This window comes from Miniopterus schreibersii (assembly GCF_964146895.1).
Source record: "Miniopterus schreibersii genome assembly, chromosome: 1".
Classification (NCBI taxonomy): domain Eukaryota; kingdom Metazoa; phylum Chordata; class Mammalia; order Chiroptera; family Miniopteridae; genus Miniopterus; species Miniopterus schreibersii.
In genome coordinates, this window is record NC_138101.1 from 157,652,515 (window position 1) to 157,678,387 (window position 25,873).

At 41.6% G+C, this 25,873-nt stretch overlaps 1 protein-coding gene across 4 annotated transcripts in view; it reads right to left on the reverse strand.

Moving 5' to 3' along the window:
* Window positions 1–25,873, reverse strand: part of RORA (RAR related orphan receptor A) — a gene marked incomplete at its 5' end in the record, with an annotated part of 669,505 nt that overhangs the window by 21,056 nt on the left and 622,576 nt on the right. For 3 of the 4 annotated variants that reach the window (XM_081159584.1, XM_081159583.1, XM_081159585.1), the window contains one exon: window positions 8,538–8,623. In XM_081159584.1, the coding sequence (XP_081015710.1) occupies window positions 8,538–8,623 (86 nt within the window). Of the gene's footprint in view, window positions 1–8,537; window positions 8,624–24,330; window positions 24,590–25,873 lie in introns of those variants that run through there. The other variant, XM_081159586.1, reaches the window with a different exon arrangement.

The window sequence follows — 25,873 nt, forward strand, 5'->3', positions numbered from 1 at the left end:
GTAACCATGAACAAAATGAAAAGACAGCCCACTGAGTGGGAGAACATATTTGTTAATGATGCATCTGATAAGGGGTTACTATCCAAAATATATAAAGAACTTATAAAACTGGACACCAAAAGAACCCAAACAATCCAATTAAAAATGGGCAAAGGACCTGAATAGACACTTCTCTAAAGAGGACATACAGATGGCCAAGTGATATGCAAAAATGCTCAACATCACTAATCATCAGAGAGATGCAAATTAAAACCACAATGAGGTATCATCTCCCGCCTGTCAGAATAACTATCATCAATAATCAACAAACAAGTGCTGGAGAGGGTGTGGAGAAAAGGACCCTCCTGCACTGCTGATGGGAATGCAGACTGGGGCAGCCACTGTGGAAAACAGTATGGATACCAGGTTGCAAGAGCAGAATGTTCAAATTTCATGAGCCAGTTGTTAAACAGAACCATTATTTAAAATCAGCCTATTCTCTTATTATTTTGCTATTATCCATGTTCTGGAGGCTATTTACATCAATTCTGTCTGAATGATGGAGATATTACATAATGGTGTGCTACTGTGCTTCTCTTCCCTACTCTGTATTCAGTGAGATTACATGTTGGGAAGCTTGAAATTGACCGCATGGTGGTAGTATTTATACCACAGCAATTGGCAAAAGCTACGAATTGGGGCTTGATTTATTGCTGTGCTTACTGTCTAGTTTTGAAAAGTGATGAAGAGCATGATAGCAATGTGGGTTAAATGTAAAAGTATGTCATGTTGGTAGCCATCACACTGTAAATACCACACACAAATTGAGGAAACATGTTTCCAGTACTTAAAAACTATGATTTGATTCATCGAAGAAGTTGCTCATGTCATCACTGACGAATGAAGTTCCCAAATGTCATCCTTGTTTCACTTTCCTCTCATCCATCAATGTAAATTAAAAAAATCAACCAACATTCATGTGGATACCACAGTCTTTTGCCAACTGCAACCACTGGTGTGGATGTAAGAGTTCAGCAAAAATCAGTGAGACCATTGAGTGAGAATCATTTGTATGAAGTTCATAAATAAAGAGTATTACTGATTTTACGTTTTGCAAATTGTGTGAATTATATCAGTGAAATATATACTAAAGTTACATACAGACATATAGACACTGTTTGTTTTCCAGAGATCTGGCTGTTAAAAGCTGATGGGATCCCTACTTTGGATAGGAATTTACCCAAAGTTGTGTGTTGGCCTTCTAGAGCTCCAGTCTCCTCCCCCAGCACCCCCACACTCTCCAGAAACTTCAGGTGAATGGTTTTAATGGTTTTATCTTCACTCCAGGACAGAATACACCCTGACCCATTCTCCCCCTTTTCCAGCCTTGTTTCCTCCGCTGTTTTCTTGTTTGTTTGTGAAGGGCACTACCTTCACCCCAGTTACTCAACGCAGAAAGATGGGCTTCATTTCATCCCTGCCTCCTCCACACTCACATCCACACAGTCACCAAAATTAGCCTATTTCTTGCCATTTCCTATTTCTCAAATTTATCTACTTCTCTCCACTGTTACTACAATTCTCCCAAGTTTCCTTATCTATTTCCCCCTCAATTGGTTATTAAATAGCCTCCCAACTGGTCTTCCTGTTTCCACTCTCATTCCATCCAATTCATTTTCGCACAGTCACTTAAGATCTCTTTCTAAAAAATGTAAACCTGATCAAGCTACTTCCCAGCATATTAGCCTCTATGGCTCCCTACTGATGGCCAGGCAACTCTCTCCTACGTTCAGCCCTCTTCTCAAAGTCACACTCTGGCCACGCACAAACTAATGTGTTCACAGTTCCTCAAAGGACACCCCCACCCCACCCCAACACACACACACACACACACACACACACACACACACGCACGCACATCATGGAAAGCTCTCTTCTTCTCTTCAGGATTCACTCTCTCTGGACACTTCCTCTGACCTTGCCCTTCCCAAGGCTGGTTGAGGAGCCCCTCCCATGTGTATTCTTAAGAACCCCGCTAGTATCCCCCTCTGATGCCTTAACTTGCTGTATAGCTAATCTGCTACCCTCACTGCCAGTCTTGTTTTGTTTTGTTTTTGTTTCTAAGAGCTAACCCAGGACTTAGAGAAGTCAACAAATACTTGCTGAATAAATGTCCAGAGGAAAAAATGATGGTAGTGATAAAAAGAGCAGTGACAATCAGATGCCGAGCACCTATCCTACACCAGGCACCCTGTGGGATGCTTGGCAAATATTGTTTATTTGCAATTCACAACAACTCTGCAAAGTAAGTATTTTTATATCTGTTTTACAAATGAGAAAATTAAAGTGCAGAGAGGTTAAGCCATGTATCCAAAATCACATAGCTGGTAAGGGGAGGAGCCTGAATTTCTTGGACCGAGGGCACATTTTATTCCAAAGGCCATACACAAAGGCATTAACACCACCAAAAAAGCCTGGAGACAAATATGTAGGGCAGACCCCACAAAAACAGATACACAACAAAACAAACAAAACAAAACCCACTTTTCAGTTCTGTAGTCCAAGTTCCATATAATGGTTCAGACACAAGGTGAGGGAGATGGCATTTTATAGGTTATTGAATACAGACATACACACACACACATATATTAACATATACCTAGTAAAACACTTTTATTCGCAAGATCTACATAATAAAAAGCTTTGAAATACACATGGCATTTCCTATTGGGGTGATTAACGGTTTTGTGCCACAGTGTGGGTTGGCTGGACACAGAACTGGGCATGTGGTTGGGAAGGTGCCCAGGGGTCTTGCCCTAAAGGGCTCCCCTCCTGTTTGGGGCTCCTTCTCAGCGAGGCACAGGCTGAAATGCTGATCTGATGTTTGGTCTTTTGACAATTTTCACTTAATGAATTGATTCCTACAGTTCATTAACATACCCACTTCCACTTCTGTATACACATATGTCTTAATTAGCTGCTCATTGGCTGTTTAATTACAAGAAAACAGCTGACAGCTGCCTTGCTGAATTCTAATGGCAGACGCTTTGGAGCGGCTACACATTTGCTTTTGACAACCAAGATTTATTCATAACTCTATGATTTATTGTGAATGCTCGCATGCCTGCCCGAATTATTATATTTTCCAATACAAGTAAAAATTTGGAATTTGGGGGACAGTTGGAGTGGGTGTATGTCTCCCTCTCCTGGGATTTCTGAGGCTGAGAAGAACAGAGAATCCTATATGAAACGGCATGCGCTATGTTAAGATTTTATTTATCTTGGGAACTTTCTGTTGAGAATGTTCAGAAGTATGGGGATGAGGGATAAGAAATACCTTTGGATAAGCATGGGTAGAAAGCTAACTATCTGGATAAAGGAAAAAAGAATATTACGGTCAATTTAATTTTATTGAGGAGTAAAGAGAAGACATGCATAGGTTAAAATTAGGGAGGCAGAAGAATTGATAAAATTAAAGGAGGGGGCCAGAATAACAGTCCCCAAGGAAGTAAATGAAGAAGGAAATTCGTTCTTTAGAAAAGAACAGGCAGTTTTATTCGCAAAACACTTTTATTGTGGTCATTTCCTCCAATCACAGGGCAGGGCCAGGGAGGAGTGTTCATTTCCTCCAATCACAGGGCAGGGCCAGGGAGAGCATGGTCATTTCCTCCAATCATGTATGAGTCCTATAATACATCTGGTGGCAATAAATCACAGAAACACGGACCTCCTGAACTATTTTCTCATTCAGTGACGACTGGTGTCCCTGTAGAATTGTGTGTGCAAAGGATCTCTGATTAAAGCTGACCTCATGTGTCATATTTGGTAAGTGTAGATGTCTGTATTGCCATACTGTGATTTGCTATACTCAGACCCAATCCAAGGAAACACATCCAACAACAGTGATTTCCAAGCAGGCATGAGGGGCCCTACCCCGAGCCAGACACTATGTTAGAGCCCTGTCTACAAGGCCACAAGCCCAGCATTTTCTGTAAGTTGAGGAAAAGACGCAGTTAGTGATACATGATTAAGACCGAAACAGAAAAAAAAAAAAAAATCTAAATCATCTTGATGTAAATTAGGGTTTTAACACATCCTACCACTTGTGCATTTCATCACAGGACTGGAAGATTTAGCTAAACAAAAATGTTTTAATTATCATGTGTATATAGCAGAACTGAAACTGATGTCACAATATGTAATGAGAGCCAAGTCCAATTTTCATTTTAAATGGCTAGCTCTAATAGTCCACCCAGGTGTTATAAAACATTAAAATAAAAATGTTGAAAACCAATGTGATGCTGGAAAGTGGACAAAATTGGTGCAAGACTAGTGACATTTCACAACTGAAGTAAAAACATTAGAATCCTCTAAAAAACAACTAGGGCCTAAAAGGAACATTTATGGACACTGGTTTTTAACCTAATACATTAAAAACTCCAGAAACTGCTTTAGCTCTTTCAGGAATAAAAAAAAAGTAATAATTACACACTCTAGATATCTTTAAAAAGGCTTCCTATTGTTAATTTCAGGTACTATATTTGTACCTGAAACTATCCCAAATTCTCCCTTCACTGGGTTAAAGGGGAGGCTCAGCACAAGAAATCTTAAATGTATTACGATCAGTCAATATTGATAAACAAATGCTACTCTAAGACCTATCAAAAGCAAAGGGTCTCAAAAGTAATTAGAAACCAGTTCACTAATTTCAATACTCAATTGTACATTAGCATTTAAAACTTTACAGTTGAAATTGTAAAGCCAAGAAGTCTACAAGGATACAGATTAAAAAGCTGCATGTGTGTTTTATTTTTATCTTGAGATTCATGTTTGTCATCATCATCTGAGCGGCCACTGTATCTAATGATGAAGCTAAGAACTGAAGTTGAATGATAAATAGGACCGTTTTCAAAAGGAAACCTCAACTCATGGTCACTTTTCTATAAACACTTGTGCATTTTTATTCACGCTGAATATTCACCTCTGCTTTTATTTCTGGCCTTCTCCCCTGCCTGCCTGTTCCGTGGCCTGGCCCCAGCTCCCTGCCCCAGCTTACCTGACACTCCCTCCTAGTGTTCACCCAGGGCTGGGACTAAATTCTGTTCCAAGAGCTCAGAAGTGTCTTTACCGACAGAACTAAGCTCACTGGCCTGGGTTCTTAGTATAATGAAGGCCTTAAAACTTTGGGAATGGCGTACCTGTCTATCCTTACTTTCCACTATCCACACAAAGTGATCCATTGCTCCAAACTGGGTTCTATATTGTCCCTAAAATACAACCGAGACGTCTCCATTGGTAGGCTCTTGCTGCCTAATAGATATGTCTCCTTGTGTCACATTACAGACTGTGATCTACCCTAGTGTTTAGTTCTTGTGTTGGGATTTAGCTTTTCCTATGCTGGTCTCCTCTGTACAACTAGGCCTTCCATGTCTCTGGATCCCTTACAATGCTTATAAAGTGCCTGGTCCCAGCATGGATGCTCCTATTTTTGTTGTTTTTATTGGCAGAGTCCACATAACAAATCACAAATGGTCATGAAAATCAGGACTGGACCCACGGATAACCTGGAATACTATCTGACTATCCCGAACAGCATTACGCAGGCATGAGTCTGGCCAGGAGAGAGAATACAACAGCCAATCCCTACTGAGTGCCTGATACGAGCCTGGCACTTTTCTAGGTGCTGTACCGAAAAGCATGTGATAACGCTCTGAAGTTAACTACAATCGCTATCCTCATTTTACAGGTGGGGAAACAGAGGCACAGAGAATTTGGGTAGTTGCTCAAACAGGTAAACAGCAGCGCTGGGATTCAAACCCAGACAGTCTGGTTCCAGAGTCAGGACACAAGCATGACCCAGAACTGACTCTCTGCAGACAGGCTAGGGGACCAGGAGCAGTGAGCTGGGAACACCCAGGAACCAGGGAAAGAGCTGCCAAAACATCAACCATTTTCACTGCTCATGGGCAATGCTTACCTGAGCCACTATGTGATAAAATAATCATTTCAGCAATTAACTAGGTTCTCTAGTTTCAGGTTGTCAATTTTAAATGCAATTTAAAATACACTCACAAAATGATTAGCTCAGAAAATGATTGAGTCTCTTTCCTCTCATTAGATATCTATTTATATATCTAATTATAATTTTTCCTTATGCCTAAAGATACTAACACAGGGATAAATTATTTACACTTGTCATAATGTAACCACCTTCACCTGGTTAGAACATGATAAATCATTAACCTCAATGGCAAAAGCAGAAGGCTCTTGACTTCAGCACAACCAGAGATAAAAACATTAGTTAGAGCAGAGAGAGAACTACTCTACAGAGCCAATACTACGTGCATCCAACATAACACATGCCATTGTATAGGTCCCCGGCTGGGCACAGGCCCAATCTGTTAATAAAATTAAGTTTTAGTTGTTTGTTTCTTTGACCTTGACCAGAGGAACACACATAACTGAAAACCACTTTGGCATTGAGTCCGTATATGGACAAGATCTGAAAGGGAATCTAGAAAAGTGACAACTGTGAAACAACAGCTGCCCTTTGTGTTTCTATTGCTTTAGTTTCTGTCATGAACATTGGGGGTAAAAAGATCACACACATAGTTCATGCCCACATAAACACAGTGTACTAGGACGGTCACTTTAGTTTTTATTGAATAGCATGTTGTTAATCAATCTTTGGAATTGTTGGGGGTGATTCATAGGAAGTAGCGCCCAGCCCCAGGCTCCATTCCTAGATACTCACTTGAGTTTGCCACATAAAATCACATGTGGCATTACTGACAGACTCAGAGGGAGGGAGCAGAATGAAGGTATTCCGTGTGGTTAATGCCTAGGACGATGTCCACTTAAGAAAACACCTAGGTGGTAGGCAGCACACAACAATCACCATTGCCTGGAAGTCCTGGTGGGGGGACTGCTATCTACATATCCTACATATCCCAGAAAGGCCAGGTCATTTTTATTAGGGACAGGGCTTTGGGAAGGTGTGAGCACAGAGTGGATGAGGGTGACGGGGGAGAAGTGTTACATCCGCCCTGCCACATAAGCCAAATTAACCCTGAAAGTCAATCAGGTGACAGCTGTCACAGACCGATCCCTTTCTAAGATGGCATACGCTAGGCAGTCGATTTCATTTTGTTTTATTTCAATTAATTCATTCATTCTGGAGAGGGCAGAATGAGGAAGTAAAAGGGCATAACTCTTTCCCCCTTGGTAACCCAGAACCCGGAGGCCTTGAGGGTTACCACAGAGATGAATACTTCACATTCCCCTTTAAGTGGCAAGCCCCCTATTTCTAAAAGGCAGGTGATTAAAAAAAAATTGTGTGTTCGGTGGTGTGCAGAAGTCTCAAGCTTCACCAAGATGGGCTCAGTATGAAGCATTTGTACTTGTACAAAGTGGCAAATGTTACAATGATTAACAGTAAAACAAAGACTTAAGGAAATTACGAGGCAAATTTCCATGGAGTTTTCAGTAGTTATTTGTGTCTGGAGGTGGCTTTGTATTTTATGACACTGTAGTTTTTAATTTCACTAAAGAGGAGCTAACCAAATTTGAGGATTTTGTTTTTTGCCTCAGCTTCTAAATGCCTCAGGGCAAATTCAGGCTTGGTTCCGTGGCAATTGATGGTCTCAGAGGCCTTCAGCATGTTTAAATAGCTGCTGTTCTGTTTATTTTGCACTGTTTTATCCTGTAAGCTGTCTCAAGGCCCTTCCAATATAAGCAGGAGGATTTAAATCTCAATAAATTGAAATCTGAATGACAGAGGCAATCTGGGCTTGGGGGTCCTGAATGATTGGGATAAACATCTCTATTTCCCATTGCCATATTGTGCATGTTCTGTGCATATTGCCCTGAGATCAGCGTCGGTCAAAATTAAAATATTAACAAGCAGCAATAAGAATGATAATGTTTAGATTTAAATTGTGTTTTTCAGTTTATAAGGACTTTTATTTATAGTTTTTCATTCTAAGAATAGTTCTAAAAGATAGGAAGAATAGGTGTTACGCCCACTTTATAGATAAGAAACTGAGTCACTAAAAGATTAAGACATGCCCCCAAAAATATGGTCAAGTGTTGGCACCAGGACGAGAGCTCAGTTCTTTCCAGAAGCCTTGCCATAATTTGGCCAGCTGTGTCAACATCTGTGTGCCAACAATAAGACTCAATCATATCTCTATTGAACTTACTGCAAATGCCTTCCTATACAGCTTATAACAGGGACATTATAGAAGGCTAGTCATCTTTTTAAAAAAGATAACCAAAGAGATTGTTCATCAGATCAATCAATTCTGGGATTGGAAGTGACAAACAAGCAATGCTCAAATACCTTTCTCTAGCCTCCTGTTAATTTCATGGAAGGCATAAAAAAATATATATAACTTTTTTACTTGTAATTTTAACACCAAAATAGTCTGTCCTGTCATTTCTCATCACTCGGCATTCCTGGGGGTTGAATTTTTAGACACAGTAGAAATAAAAACCAAGAATTTCAAAGATACAGTCTAACATTAATAGAAACAACAACAACAATTAAAAAGGCTTACCTTGCAGCCTTCACATGTAATGACACCATAATGGATTCCTGATGATTTGTCTCCACAGATCTTGCATGGAATAATTTCAATTTGAGCTGCAACAGAAGCACGCAACCAGTTAATTACATTTTCTTTTAAACACCTTATAAAAGCGTTCCCTGATCAGCATTTGTATAGTGAAAACTAATAACCTGCTAAACATTATACTGCATTAACTATTCATTGCTGAACTGTGAGGGTCCCCCTAGAGCCCTGGACTAAATTATGGCTGCTCGTTATATAATAGCTTTCGGGTTATTAAAATGGGTCATTTGAGAAGGTGTTTAAGGACCCACAAGAAGGCTGGAATCAGCATTTCAAAGCCTTCCAGAACTGGAGAGTTCGCAGTTTAGGCCTCAGAGCAAAGCAGATACTAGAATGTTTCCTCCGGTCTCATTTTCCATCATTATTTTTAAAAGGTCATAAATCTGTCTCAGCCGAGTGCTGTAGCTCGACTGGTGGAGAAAAACATACTCCAGAAAGTCCAGACGACTTAGGAAAATGATTCGATTCAAATTATTAATCTCACCTCTGACGGTAAGGTAAGGATTCCTTAGTCATCCTTTTTCAACTCACATCGTTGCCATGTGCTAAAAATGAGTCCATTTGTGTACGATCAAAACCTTCCAACCATAAAGATAACGGCCTATCTGGTTTTAATAATGATGAATCCTGACAAATAGAGTAAGTAGCCTCTAAGTTCCTCATGTTGGAAATTGATTTCCTGGTACAACGTGCTTGTGTTTCTATCCAACTGATTAAAGATGCCTCATGCTGTAAAACTAACCAAATAATTAATGTATATATTACACCAAAGTTCTCAAATATGACAAAGCACAGCTCTAAGCAAACACATTCTATCTTGAGCAGAGTTGGAAAGAGCATAATTAAAAAATAACGTAAGGATAAAATAATTAGGCAAAACAAAGTACCTGGATCAGCTATGAAATATAATCTGTATATGAAAAAAAGGCAACCGACACTGAGGTGTGTATACAGAAGGGCAATGTTCACCAGTTTTCCTGGAATGTTCCATTATGCTAAATTTATTTTCCACGGTTTTCACCACTGGATATCATATCAGATTATCTACTAAATGACACACACAAATACAATTGCAAGTGCTCAATGGATTTCATTTTCATATAGCTCCTACCCGGCCCCATGCCTTACTCAAAGCAATGACTTGTCTAAGGATGTAAGTTACACAATGTAAGTAACACACATCTACACGCAGCCCACTCTTTCCCCCCAATGTAATCCCATATCCAGAGATAATTTCCACAACACTCTGAATTTGATGTGATGTTGTATTCAATAATAAGAGCATATATGAAATTCTTGGATTTAACCTCATTATAAAGCATGTGTACCTGCTAACTTCCTTTCAAGGGGACTCGTACAAGTACTGATCAGGGAGTGCAAGCTATTCAAGAGAGTCCTTTTCCTATGAGTTACTTTTAGGGTTGACATACCGAGTTTTACTGTCCAGAGTTAGAGATGGTTTGAAATATCACATCCAATATATTTTCCATAATCCTGAAGCTTTCTAAGATCCCAATAATGGTGTCTTTGTACACTGTTGAATATGTCTATTTCTGAGTTATGCAACTTAATATGTTATAAAGTCGCACTTAACAAAAACAATCACCTCCAAGTCTGCCTCCTATTCCTTAGTGCCTAGGAAAATTCTCTATGAAATCTGAAATCTTATAATGTTTCACACCTATGGTCCCTCAATATTCCTAAAATAGTCGAGGCAGTTTTGTGCTACAGATTGTCTGCAACTCGAGAGAGAGATGGTTAATGCCCAACATTTTTCAGGGACTCACAAAAGCCAACTGGTAGCTGAAAGGTGATATCAGCTGAGAGTTATTGCCTGGGTTTTCCCATATGAATGAACTAGTCTATAACGAGAACCTGCCTCCCCCACCCTGACTCCTAAGGAACAGAATAATTAGGCAACACAAAGTACTTGGACCATCTATTAAACAAAATTTATACGTGGAATAAAGAAGACAGACACCAAGCTGCCTCTGCGTATGTCTCACCTCAATCTGTAATCACAGAAATTAGACATAGACAGACCTGGTTAGGCTCTGCAGTTGAAGTCAGCACCAAAATTATCTGAGGCAATTAAAGCACCACTAGTGCTAAACTTGGGCCTTTCAAGAGTTACCTTCATTCCACCTTAACAATGGGGAGATGGAGCACATCTCTGTAGGCCTTTGCAAGCCACGAAGGTCCTGGGCGGGCCATATTGGGAAAGCTGAGGAAAACTATATCTGAATCAAAGGGAAAATGATATATTGCTGTCCAGTGGGCTTGGGCCCTTAGATTTCCCATCAGAAGTGAAATGATGATATTTAAGCCAGTGACCCACATGCCTGCTAACGGCTGCTGCAATCCTGCAAGTGACATGGAGGTCTGGTTTGGAGGGGCCTGCTCATGATAGGGATGGTCCTGGGAGTGCCATCCTGGCCCAGCACTCTCACCTTTGAAATGGCTCATGGCCTAGCTAGGGGGTGGGAGGGTCCTTGTAACACAAACCCAGAGTTTGGTGCCTCTACCAACTATTAGCCTGAGTCAGGCTCTCAAACTCTTGGTCTTCCAGTGGGCAATGTTGGCCAAAGAATCAGAATTAGTTAGAACAAGCTTCACTAGGAAGCTCATGGTAATTAGGGTAATGGGAGGGTTCCCCAAAGCAAGGTTCAGGTATTCGGACTGGTCAGATCAAATTATTCTACCAGCCTACCCCCTGCAGGGCAATCTTTTCCTTTTTTATTTTTAAAATATGTTTTTATTGATATTTTAGAAAAAGAGGAAGGGAGAAGAGGAGAGAGAAACATCAATGAGGGAGAGAGACATTGATTATGCCTCCTGCACGCCCCCTACTGGGGGTTGAGCCCGTAACAGGGGCATGTGCCCTGACGAGGAATAGAACCTGCTACCTCTTGGTGCGCAAGCCGATGCTTAACCAACTGAGCCACACAGGGAGGGCCTGGGGGCAATCTTATCTCAGAAGACAATTTCAGTTACAAGTGCTCCTTAAGAAATGATTAAAATACACCTGCTTTGAAAAGCAAACTCTCTGACTGTGATCTGATCACACATGTTGATATTTCCGGAGAGCAAACATTTGCAGATTGGAGCAGGGCACTCACCTTCCATTTAATCCAACAATGCACAAGGGCCGCCCCCCTCCACCTTTTAGTCAACTTACAGAATTCAGCTGTAGCAGCGAGAATAAAAAATGTAGTCACTGGCTTGCAAATTTTTCAAAAGGAAAGCAGTTTAGTTCCATAAATTTGAGTCTTCAGTCCAAGAAGAGGAGGAAGGACAATAAAAACCAACCCCGGCCCCTTGCTTTCCACCCCCTCAGGCTTTTCTATTTTCCAACAGGCAGTGCTGTGTCTTTTCAAAATAATCTTCTTTTAACACACATTATGACTCTTGGCCCATAGATAGACTGCGCGCATTAACTCAGCCCGTGTTTCAAAGGATGAGTTCTGTCGGACACCGCTCCTGTCACAAGTATATTGATTAAATTAGCCCACATACATATTCATGCAGCAAAGAGGCTTATTGTGTAGAGGAGTATCTGAAGCAAGACGCACACAGATCATCACGAACCGGCTTAACAATGAACAATCTTGCTATGAAAAATTCTAATTTGCCCACATTTTCAGCTCCATTGCCTAAATAATTTGCTCTCTCATGCACCCTGAGTAATTCGAGCAGGCGCTCCGCACCTGCAGAGGCAAATTTCTGCCGTTTCAAGGAGCTGACAACAAGTGGCAGCGGGGACGTCAGGAAATCCGACAACGCCAGCGCGCTAATTAGCCAAGGGGTCCTTGGGCTGCGCTGTCATTGAGCCTTGGATGTACTTCCACACAAAGTTTGCTTTTGACTTTTAATTATAAAAGGAACAAGAACATGGGCACTGGCATCCTTAACACCTCCTTTATTTCTGAGGACCTATTTTGGGAGATACCTTGGTCTTGAGAAATATATCCACTCTCCCAAAGAATTAAAAAAATACAGTAGTATGAGTTGCACCTATCACTTGACTCTTGGTAAATAGTGAGATCTTGGTAATAATTTAAAGGATTAAGAATAATGAATAATATCTAACATGTATCTGTGATTACAGTGTAAGGCATTATTGCATTCACTTCAACAGCCCCATGAGGTAGGTGATATCATCATCATCATCATCATCGGCGATTTTTAAATGAGAAAACAAATTCAGAGAGGTTAAATAACTTTCCCCAAGTCAGAGAGCTAGGAAGAGGTAAGATTGAAATTTGGACACATTTTATCTTTTTGTCTAACTAAAATTTTACACCCCCCCTCCATTCTGCACTGCTAAGATCCAATTGTTCCAGTAACGAATGTCAGGAGACTACTGCTCTTGGTATGCAACCATTACCAGAGGATCAAAAGACAGAAGTAATTTGGTTAAACTCACTCCTCAGAACTGATATCAAGATGTCTTTCTGAGAGTTACCTGACTAGTTTATCACTGGAAGTAATCATCAACCTTCTAGGCCATTCTTCTCAATTTTATAAAATTCCAAGCAGTTTCTGACCTTAAGGTGACCGATACCAAGGTTTAACAATTCTTAAGGTGGGAAAGTTACTTAACCTCTCTGAACCTCAGTTTCATATGTGAAGATTCAATGATGCGATGTATAAATGACAGAGCACACATATGATTATTACATATACATTCTATATACATATACACACATCACACAGTTCTTAAAAGTCGTTGGCACTCAAATAGTCGTTATTATTATTGTTATTGTTGATAAGAAATCCTGCCTTATTGCGAAATGAAATTCTTTTCTGCAGCCCGTAAGCTCTTTCCAAAGTGGGGATAGAGTAAAGCTGCTTATTCTCCAAATAATAAGACAGGCGGTTCGCACCAGCCACCGCAGCAATCCTTTACAGCGCTGGGCTTAACTGCTCGCGGCACACAGTGCTGCGCTGCAATCAGGTGTGGATGTGTGGCATAGAATTGGTTGTTAATAATAGTAAAAAAAATTAAAAATTTATGGGTTCATATAAAAATAAACTAATATGGCCCAAGGTTACCCCAATAATATCTTTCATCTAGCTCACTTGCACAATCACGTATTTTCTTGCATTAGACTGAACAGGGCGGGGTTCCTGCTGCCTTGCCAGGAAATGGCTAAACCTGGGATACACCCATGAGAATATGTCACACATAAGAATGTCAAGTAATTTCATGTGTCTTGCAAAAACAGTCAAGACCTACTGCTTTAAAAAATAATCTTCTACGTCAATTTGTTGACAGTGTTTTGTATTTTTTTCTGGAGGTCTGAGAATATAGAGGACTTTTCCTAGCTATGTTGTGTATTTCTGATGTTTGAATTTTTTTACAACCAGCATGTATTACTTTTGTAAGCAGAAAAACCAATAAAGATTAAAAAGAAAAACCCTAAGGCATTTGATTTTATTTTCGGTAAAATGACTTGAGTGCTTCATGGATTAGTCACTTTATTTTATCCCCAGTTTAAAACGGCCGGGGTATTAAAGGCTCTGCAGCTGCTTGGATGGCAGCCTGGCGTGCATGTCAAGGCCGGATGGTGGAGAGTGGCGGAGCCTTCACCTGGTTCCCTGCAGGGACTTTGGGAGCTCCTGGCCTCTGAAGTGTTGTGGCCTCTCTGGGTCTAGCCACCTCCTAGTTCCAAGGACATTGTGCCCTGCCTGGTGGAGCCCAGATAGAGGAGCAAAAGGGGGGGTTGAAATGCATCTGGCTGTGAGGCCTGCAGCAGAGTGGTTGGAACAGCCTGGACTAAGGGAGCCTTTTCCTAATTTGCCCAGATAGGAGCTTTTCTTCAAACCATCCTTCCAGAGGAGGCACCCTTCTCCGAGGTGTGCGAAGGTGCTGCGTGTGGTGGCTGTGGGCACTCTCCCTGCTGCTGCCAAAGGCCCCAGCCACCACATACGGGTTAGCAGGGAACTCTCACTGCATCTCCATGGCCGGAGGGCAACAGACTGTGGCTTCGAGCAGTCGGCACATCCTGTCATCCTGGACCCCTGGCTTGGAGTAGAGCATGAATATGTTCCATGGCCCAGGCTTGTTCAAGGGTCCTCCAGGGAGGGGAGGGCTGAGCTCCAGTCGCATACTATGCAAACTAATAGTCAACTTGTTCTGCCATTTTGTCTACTAAATATATACTAAATATAATATTTGTATGTTTCCTTAGTTGAGACTTTTCTTCCACCAATTTTGGATTCTTTCATGACAGTGCTGGATGCTTACCATCACCTAAGCAATTAGCCCCCTGACTAGAAAAGCCTTACCCTCTGGGATAGTCTCGTGGTCATTTCTGGCAGCAATGATAAGGCCTGATATTTGCGGGGTTCTGTAAGTTTTGATTCTGCATGGTTCGTTAGCTTGTTTTGATTCTGGTGCTCACGGCAACCCTGAAGTAGGCAGATGGTATCATTATGCCCATTCTACAGATGCGGAAAATGAACCTCAGGGGGATTAAATGGTTATGTCTAGATTTCCCAGGATCTGATCGTAAAGGCAGCCAGCCACAAAGCAGAAAGACTTGGTGTTTCTTTCCTCTTAAAGAGTATTTGCTGCCTTCAGATTTATGTTATTACCCTCTGGGGACCTCACGGGGAAATTACATGAGAGAAAGAGCTGGGGTCTGTTCAGCTGAGAAGTGGAATCAGCACTCCTCCCAAGGCTCCATCAGACCCTCGACTGTCTGGGTGGCCTCCAGCAAGCCACTTCCACCTCCACTTCCTCATCTATAAAATGGGAATAATTCTTACCTCCCAGGCAGGGGGTGGTAAATGGATGCTCGCAAAGCTCTTTGAAGATGAAAAGACCTATAAAATGGGAAGCTTTAGGAAGCTTGGCATATCATTCTTGGCAAGGACATGGACGCTGTGCCCTCACTACCCACAACAGGCTCTGCCACAGAGAATAAAGAATATAGAGAACTGTAATTTTCATGTGCCAGCTAGACTTACTTAAAGTTTTTCTTTAAATTATTGGTTCCCAAAATGCCTTCCTGGGAGCCTACTGCATACAGATGTTAGTATCTTAGTGTCTACTTGAGAGAAAAAGAGCACATCAATGGAGAAGTCACCTCTCTATAACAGCTGTCACCAGCAAAGTCACTCAACCAAATTTTCACCAGGGCTTGTACAGTCTCGCAGGGACATCGTGGAAACGGCATGATTCCCACTTGTAAACACAATAAGCATATGTGTCATCCTCTGACATCGAGAGTCTTGGTATTAAGTTGATATCTGACTCAAAGGACCCTGTCAAACTATAGCCATTAAAGAAACAAGTCCTGTGCCTTACTTTGCCCCTTCCCAAGTCCTATCCCTTACCTACTATTTAAAGCCACTATTTACAGGCTTTACCTTGATGGTGATTTCTGCTGAAAACTTACCAGCTTTTAAAAATCATTTTAAAATAAAGTGTTGCATATACCTGCCAGATACAGACACATAAGCACGCCTCAAACAATCGAGGGGTCAAGCATTTGCAAACTAGATTTAAAATAAGACAAAAGTGGAGTTTCGGAACTTTGACTGTTTCCTTCAGTCTTTGGAAAAGTTAAGACTTAGGTGCATACGAGTTAAAACACCAGGCCAGAAGGCCCCATATAAATGCAGAGAAAGCGGAGCTGTGCACGCAGGAAATCTCTGAAGATAAGAACGGCAGGCGCACCTTCCCGTGTCGCTTTCTGTGAACATGCACGTAGTTCTGACAATGGAGCCACATATTAATCCTTTGCACTATGCTTCTATCCCTACTAGATTAACCTTTCCAGAGAAACTGACTCGCATTCCCCGATGCATATGCATCTTTGCTAAAAGCCAAATCCAAATGAGCACTTCTGTCCCTAGACAGGGAAATTCTGTCAAATCAGAGAGAAAGCATATTTTTCATATATAAGAACAGTGGATAGCTTTGATTTTTTAGAACCAGTTTTCTCTAGAATTCTCTGACTATACACAGTCATGCACAAAATACGTAAATTAAAGCAATTGGCTCTTTGCCTTCTTGGGTAACTACCTAGTAACCAGCTAAGCCTTGAAAAAATTAATTGACTAGCAAGAGAAGCAGCTTCCTAATACTTCACTCATCCAGTGCGTCAAATACCGAATAAATAATCATCCAAGAGAAGATGATGCCATTAAGATCAGCAATACAAAGTTTCCTCTTTTTTGTTTTTCTAATTTAACCTCTCAATTGTCTTTGTAAACAATGGAACGTATTTGTTGCTGAGAATTTGTGGGGCTATGTGAAATCAGGAACCAAATCAGAGGTAATTGGCCATTAAGCCAATTATTCCAAGTTGGAATAAGGTCCCTCTAAGATTCTAGAATTAACTGAATTTTTTCAATATATAATTCTGGAAGATCTTCTAGGACCCGGAGATAAAAAACATCTAACAAAAATCTTTCTCGGGAACCTCTAAGGGTGGGTTAACTGCCATTTCATATCAGCAGGAAAAAGATTTCACTTTATTTTACTAAGTGGTCAGACTGTGCTGAAGGGAAATTTTTAATAACTTCTTTTCTAACCTCAGGTGTGTGTCCCTTATATAATTCTGGATAATACTAGACAAAAAAATGTCATCTGAGTCACAGAGCTGCATCTAATCTTTTCTAGCGATCAACCTCACTCTAGATACCAATTCCTTTTTTCCCCTTAACAAGAACAATTTTGCCACATTTAGGTTAAGTCTTCCTTTGCTCACAGTTGAGAGCAATGGGGTCAGCTCTTTGCTTTCATCATTCAAAGTCTGTTTTTCACAACAGAAAAGAACATCTCTAAAACCAAACCAAATCTGGAGATCTTATCTCATTTTCTGCTTAGCCAAAAACATCAGAATTACTCTTATTGCATTTCATGAAATAACCTTACTTTACACAATTCCCCCCAAATTCTCATACCTAAGCCCAAAAGATAACCACTCCGTTTTACAGCTCTCTTATCTTCACATCCGCCTCTGCGTACCTGAGGCTATACCCATTGGACAATCTTGGTATTTCAATTCAGAAGCTTTTACTTTTTTAAATGGGTACATATGATATAAAAATAAACAAACCTGGTGATTCAAGTGCAAATCCAGAGACAGGAAAATCTATTGACACAGAAATGGGTCTTATAACAAATAGGATATTTATTTAAACCTATCAGTTCTATGGCTTCACATGAGTCTGGCCCACTGTACACTTAGCATACGGCATCACAGTTCACTGAATAAGTCAATCAAAACGTTCAGTTTGCTAATTCAAAGTGCACAGTTCCTATGGCTACTTACAGTGCGATCCCCAAAATCAGCTGGATCCCCAAAATCAGATACGCAGAAGTGGGTATCCAGGTTAAGTCATCAAAGCTTACCTGGCAAAGGAACCCACTGCTTCTTTCCATTAGCTTGGGTGGTTTTTTGAAGATCAGTTACTGTTCACTGAATAGTAGATCATTTAAGAAATATTCCCTAACACAATTAAGTTTGAATTCATGGAGAAAGACTGGAAATAACTTGTAACTCTAAACCCTGAAAATACATTCACACTCTTCTGTATTAAGACATAGAGAACTAAAGTGACAACACACCCACAGCCACAGCAGCACAGACTGGGGAAAACAAAACCTTCTTGGGCTACAGGTGAGTTTAGTGGGTGAGGATGGTCAGGAGGATAACCCCACAGCCTGGTTCCCTCCTCTGCCTCTGTGCCGTCTCCCACTGTTTCCCTAGAATCAACAGGGAGAATGGAGCTTTGGGCAAGAGGCCAGGGAAAGGTCTGGTCTTTATAAAAAAAATCACAAAGCAAAGTCTTTAGACTTGCCAGAAGCAGAAGTGTAGATGTTGTCACATTAGTCATGTTAAGGCTGTAAGATCTTGAAGGATTAGTGACCGACTCCTGGAACAAAAATTCTACTCCATTCCCCACCTACAATTTCCAGGGTGTAGCCAGTGACATAAAAACAACAGACATGGCAAGTTCTAAGCTTTCAAATACATACATCACAGATGTATTTAAGGACTGAATTTCAAAGTTATTGTGTGTGAGGGTGGGTTTTTTTAAAATTCTCTTTTATAATGCTTTTCTAAGACAGCCAGTGCAGCTAGGCAGAGGAATGACCGAATGACCTGAGGAGTTTTTCTGACACCGTCTCTAAACACATGCTCTTCAAACTTGCTTATTAAAGAAACATTTTCATTCTCAGTTATAATATATCAGATCAACCAGAAAATGGATAGCAATATTTGCTGAAAGTTGTTTCTCTGGCCTATGCCAAAGGGGAGCAAGCAGGAGCTGGGAGCTGTTTCTTCCTAGGAAAGGGAAAAACAGACACAGCAGCAGCCCCTTGGGGGTATTAAGCAGTTATGAGACGTGAGGAGAAGGAATGCTTTGGACCAAGCTAAGAGATTGACAGATTTATTTTAAGAAGGTCTGACATCTAAGCATCAATTCACCAACCACAACACCTAAGAAATGTCATCTTTTCCCCAACAAAAGGAAATGTATATTTTGGGTGTTATCTTGAAGCTACCAATTTTTATGTAAGTCATGCACTGGAGGTGAGGTAAGAATGTCACAGCCACGCGGAGAGCAAAGCAAGGGTGGCAACATCGCTCCGCTTTCAGTTTCTACTCCTGCAGCCTAGGGAGCTTCTTTTGCCTGCAGACAAACACTTCACACGACATCCCGTGACTGTCCTGCACCTAGCACTCGGCAGTGTGTCTTTGCCACTTGAGAGCGTGAGTGAACGAGTGTGACACTGTCATTGGAATAAGCGCATCTTCCTGATTTGCCGTAAACGTGCACCATTCACACACTTGGGTATTTCAGGACGGCAAGGTTTTGAAATGTGTTTCACAAGTGACAGAGGCACATTTCACATCAGATGGAAACATGGTCCGACTGCTAACAGCTGCTACAGGCACATCTTACGGTCACAGCAGGAGCTCAGAATGGCAGGTCCCTTTTAATGGCAATGGCTACTACCGCCTTACGTCATGACACACATTGCACACTCTCACACATACCACATATTCCGTGTGCTCACACGCAGCTCCAGCCAGCTGCCAGTCCTACCACCACTTGCTGGGAACCGGCACGACTGGCATCAGGGAGGCAGAGGAGGCACAGAAAGCCCGCCAGCACTGCTCGTCTGGTTACATTAGCTTCACCATGTACGAATTAAGGACGAAAGTGAAAACTTTTTTGAAAGGGGTTAAGTACAATCTTGAAGGTAAAGCGTCAAGGCTGAATTTGTAAACTCTAGCGCCTAGGCTTGAATCCCTGCCCTGTCACACACTAGTCATGGGAACGTGAGCAGCTTTCTTAACCTGTGCCTGATCTTCCTTGCCTTTACAATGATCCCTACGTCATTATTACAGGGTGCCCAAGTATAGTGCCTGTTGACTCAGTGCCTTGCACATAGTAGGTACTCAATAATGTTAGCTATCATCATCATCATCACCATCACATACTTTTAAAAATTTTTTAAAAACTGATTTTTAGAGAGAAAGAGAGAGAGAGAGAGAGAGAGAAACAATACTGTGAGAGCAAAACATTGATCAGCAGCCTCCTGCAAGCCCCAACTGGGGACAGACACTGCAACCTGGGCATGTGTCCTGACTGGGAATCGAACTCGCAAACTTTCAGTGCATGGGACAACACTCAACCAACTAAGCCACACCTGCCAGGGTGACCATCACTTATCTTTTATGGATGGTGGTATCTGGCAAGGGTTGCAACTGGAGTTGAGGGAACTATAGAAGAATGAAGAGGGGTAGGCCATAATGTTTCTTTTAGATAAAGACATGGAGTTTAGCAACTTTATTTCTAATGCAGAGGCCTAATCTGAGAAGTTAACACTCAGCAGGTGCAAAGCACAACTGAAAGAAACCAGTGCCTATTATGTCAGCTGCCCACTTTGTGGGAAAGCCCACAGCTTGGCATCCTGGAGTGGTGGTAAGCAGAGGAAATAAAAGAGAGACCTCTAAGAACTGTGCTGTGAAAGGCGAGGGGGAAAGACTGAACTATAGGTTAGAAGGCTTCAGAAACTACCTGTGTCATGAGCAACATGTACAGACCACCCATGAAACACTGTGACCACCTTCCTCCGGGGCTCAGCTTCCCTCACCTGTTCTTAGGTACAGTGCGGACCTGGGCCTGCTATATCACACAGTCACTTGGTGATTAAGAGTGAGTTGAACTGTCATTTCCCCAACAGTGGCGACATCTTTTGTGGCAAAATCCATCAGGTGTTATCAGCCAGGGAAAAGTGGTGGAAAAAAGTGTTAAGAGGGGCTCACCTGGCAACCAACGTGCCTATTCTCATCGCATTTTGGTTTAGAAAGGGGAACACACTGAAATGTTCTCGTCCAAGTCCAGAGTAAAAGTTCTGGCCAGGTACCCACAGGAGCTAGAACACTGTTCAATACACCTGCCCCTTCTTTTTTTTGGTCTTACTTAAAAAAATGTTTACTACTATCAATCAAAGAGAATTCTTTTTAATACCACATCCTGCCATTATAGAAGAGACAGGGCAACTCAATGCTAATATGGTATTGATGGGAAAGAAAGTATTTTTTCCCTTCAAGGTAAACAATTTCGATTGAGTATGTTAGGACAGAGTTAGGTTCTCTCTCCACCACCTTCTCTCTGTCCCTCCTTCCTTCCCTCCCTCTCCCCCCCCGCCCCGCCTCTCTCTCTCAAGGCCACTAGTTGTGTACCATGGCAAGCTGCATCAGTAATCCCAAACTATTTCCCATTATTACTTCTTTCTCAAAAGAAAACATTCTCCATCAGCAAAGCATTTTAGGACCTCAAGCTACATGGTCCCCAGCTACAACTGTCTAAGGCATTAGACGTCAGGGACCTTCAAGGCACAGAGAAATAACTTCTGAGGCAGGGTCTGGTGATAGCACAAAAGCGTACCTATCAGACTAGCACCATCCCTGTGAGATGTTGGGGAGCCAATGTCCAGGGGGAGGTTGGGGTCAGGCCAATGCTCCAGGAAAATCAACCCAACTACTCACCATGACCTGCCCTTATTTTGCCTTCACTGTTATTCAAAAGGACCCAAAGCAGTCACTAAAAGCAATTCCAATAAATGGAGTTAAAAAAAATTAAGGCTTAGAAAAAATCAGTTGAGTACGTGTGCAGACTTCCAAGCTGAAATTCTGAATGAGACAGGATTTTTCAGGGGGTGCATAACCTTGGTATGTTTGTTTAAAAAAATCAGTCACACCTCAAACACACCCGTCAATAATAAGGATTGCTAAACACCTGTGAGGAATTATTATTCATTTAAAATATCTTTTAAAATATGTCACAAGAATAAGCTTGACTGGTCCTCACCCATCCCCGCCCTCTAAAATAAACAAACAGTCTTTCTATTGAAGCCAATTTCCTGTTCTTGGAATCAGCTTTTTGAATTGTCAGTTAGACAAGATGAACTGATTACTTAACCATAAAATTTAGCATTTTCAATAGCAAGTCAGGTAACTCTTACTAGAGAAATATCAGTCCATTTCAAAATGTCCCTTGAGAGTGAATTCTTCCATCTAAGCCAGAGCAATCCTCTCTTCTGGTCTGTTGAGGTGAATGGTACTTAAGAGGTACATTTCATATGTCAATTAGAGAGCACAGTCCATTTTAGAGTGAATCTATTATTTTCCTCTCTTGCCTCATTTCCTTTCTTGACTTTTGGACTTCACTAATTAATTTCAAAGTATGTTTTCTTTGGGCATAATTTTACGAATATTCTGAGAACCTATATCAAAGTTCAAGGCACTCTGCAAAAACAATGTCATCAGTAAGGCAGGGAGACCTCAGGAACAGTGACAGCAATATTTTTATATTGTGTCATTCCAGGAACTTTCCTGAAGGCGCTTTAAGGAAGAGATTAACATGGAGAAGACCAAACTATGAAAGTGGAGATCAGGCTGCCTTCAGTCTTATACCAGTTTTCCACTCCTCTCCCAACCTGACAGAGAGCTGTGCGGCCCTTCCATCACTGTTGACTTCGCCAGGCCCCATGTTTTATTCAACTACAACCAAAAAATGGGGAGCAAAAAAAGATGATGTAAGAGAAAACTGAAAGCCCTGAAGGCTAACTATAATGAATTTCCTAAACTAATGATATATTTTGATATTCTAGGAATTTAAGTTTGTATTGTTATTTGAATTAATGTCCGGTGTGCCTAGGGAGAGAGTCACCGCTAAACTGGGGGAAATTAGTTACAAAGACTCTAGCAGTGGGTACAAGTGCCTGAGGTCAGGAGCAGCAGCTCTAAGGTGTAGGTGGTTTCTCCAGGAAGGCTGCCCTTCATTTCACTCCTGGGTGTTACTTTCCCCACCTGCAGCAAACCCTGACAAGCCCTGGGAGAAAGGCACGGGGACTAGAAAATACATCTCCTAAACCGTAAAAAGTAAAACTTCAAGAAAGCCCATTTTTATATCTCCAAACACCCCAAACTGCGAAATGGGATAAAGTATTGATAGTTCCACATGACCTCTCCTGGGGAAAGCTTCGCGTTACAGCTGCAGTTTCCAGCCAGTTCCCCAGCGCGCCCTTGCCCTGCCCTCCCTGGCTGCGTGAGGCCTGCCCCTGGCCCTGCCCCTGGCCCTGCCCCAGAAGCAGGGCAGTCTGTGCTGGCTGCCCCACCGCCAGACTCGGCTGCCTCCCAGTGATTTCTGAACTGGTGGCCGAAGTCAGAGCTCTCCTGCGATTCCCAGAGGTTATGACAATGGAAGCCACCATGCGGGGCCTCTTCTGGCTCTCCCTCCGGCCAGCTGCCCACACTCGCTGCCTGCTCTGGGAGTCCAGCTCTGTCGGGGACAGTGATTCCGCCCCAATCGGAAGCGAGTTCGACCAGGAGGGGGGTGATCCAGACACTGGGCGCCTCCTGTTGGGGTGGATGTGCTCCTGGGTTGCAGCAGAGGATGGCCTTTGAATGTCCTTTGTTTTTGGTGTGCTGTCATCTAGCATGTTAATTTTCTGGAAGAAGAAAATTAGTGGCCAATATTCTCTTCCAATAAAATCACTGGCACCAGTCTCTACAACAAAATGAGGCCTGACCTTCAAAGTAGTGATGTCATTGCCACAAACTACTTTGAACCACTTCTTTGGCAACTGTTCTCAGTGCCAATGGGATGAGAGAGACAAGTTTGTCTCTCTCTTTTTTTTTTTTTTTAAGGAAAATGGCCTGGACTGATGTCTTCTTTTACCATTAACTATTGGTTGTTTCCAAAAATCAAGTTCCCTTTTCCAGGAGGACAGTGGGCACTATGGAGAATATGAAAACATTGCTAAAGGAGTTGAAAGCAGTTCCAGAAGAGGACCTGTATATGGGTTTTAGGCAGTGACAGCAAGCATTGCTGGCGCACATGTTTATTAGCCTCCCCAGTTGACTGCCTTGAAGGAGCAATGCTCATGTACCTCCCAGTGCATTTGTTAAAATAAAATCAGCCTTGTTACCTAATAACGTAAATGACTTTGGGAGGAAACTCATCGTCTCATATTTTATTTCTCCTTACCATACCGTTCAATTAGAGTGGACTTCGTGGAAATTCTGATTTCATCACCGTCGCTGCTACATTAAAGTATGCTTTCTGATGTCATGCTCTGAAATAAACTAAGTTGTTTGCTACAACTACCTACACACAAATTAGGAAATTATATGACAAGGAGTTTAATACAGCCTGCAGCTGGGACACAGGTTATTACTGCAAATCGTTGTCGGCATGGTTTCTGGTTTCGCAGTAAAAGAAGATGACTTGAAAGGACTCAGTGGTTTTGATGCTCTTCTGGAATGAAAACATTCAGTGAGTGCAGAGCACTGGGCTGTCATTAATGTCAGCCATGCGAAAACACTGTCTCCACGAACACTGCCGTCATTTCCCCGTCGAGACCATGACTTTCCACTCTCCGGCATTTCGGGCATTGTGCTGGTACTTTTCCAAAAGAGGATCTCTGGGCAATCCATTCTGCGTACTCCAACACATACAACACTTTGCAGTTAATAAGTGGCCTGAATTTGCCAAAGTCATCCAATCATTTCTACAGGAAAATGTGTTCCTTTCTGAGAAATATTGCAAGTTCATGATGAAATCCTCAAACTTTGGAAGGCAAGACGTATAAATACTACATTTAAAGGCACATAGTGTTGTTTCAAAACAATGTGGTGGATAGAAGTATAAAACTATCAGAGTAGCTTTATATTGCTCCCCTTGAGCTTCTTGATAGGTATAGTTGAACATGGTCTTATTGATACAGTAGACAAATTTCTGGTATTCTTGATATGTTTCATGCTGTGTAGCACCTCTTATGTACTGTGTCTGTTGCCTGACTAGGTTGTAAACAAGCAACAAAATACCATACTTCACCCCAGAGTTGCGAGGACTGTAGAATGGGGCACGTTGTGTGGGGTGGAGTTAATGGTACAAGATTAAACATCAGAGCTGCCCTGTGCCTTGTCGCTCTGCCATCAAGCTGCCCACAGGAGAGTAGAAAATAAAGCCATTTTCTTATGGAGGGAGTAAGCATTAGGAACTGGTAGTTGCTATCATATCACTTGGGTATTCTGTTGTTCTCATTATTTTCCTCCCCCCATTCATGGCCCATGATTTTATTTAAGAAACAAACATGGCATCAGGGAATAGGCTAAATATAAAACAGTATTTGCTATACTTTGGTTTCAAACACTCTAAGAGCAAGATACCAATTTTCTTTAAACTCCTCACGGAGGATATGTTTTTATTGATTTTTTTTTTTCTTGAGAGAGAGAGAGAAACATCGATCAGTTGCCTCCCTTAAGTGCCCCAAGGGGAAATCAAACCCACAACCTAGGTGTGTGCCCCCTGACCAGGAATCAAACCCACAACCTTCTGGAATACGGGATCATGCTCCAACAAACTGAGCCACCCAGCCAGGGCAATACCAAATTTTGGATAAGAAAATATTTTGCAGTTTCCAAGGATATCACGTATTTGTCACACTTGCTACAGTAGTAGTATGGCATTTTTAATACCACATTTTTATTGCAATGATTTCTAAATGTCCAGGGTGAATTCTCACAAAGAGATTGCCTGAGTGATGGGGTGGGTGGGACATCTGTTGACTCTCCTATGGTAACTTTTTTATTTCACTCATGTTCTATGCTTTCAAATTATAAATTCAAACTCAATGCCATTTTCCTCTCATTTTTAATCTAAAAAACGAAGAAAAAAGTTCCATTTTATTATTTATTTTGTGAAATAGCCACAAATAG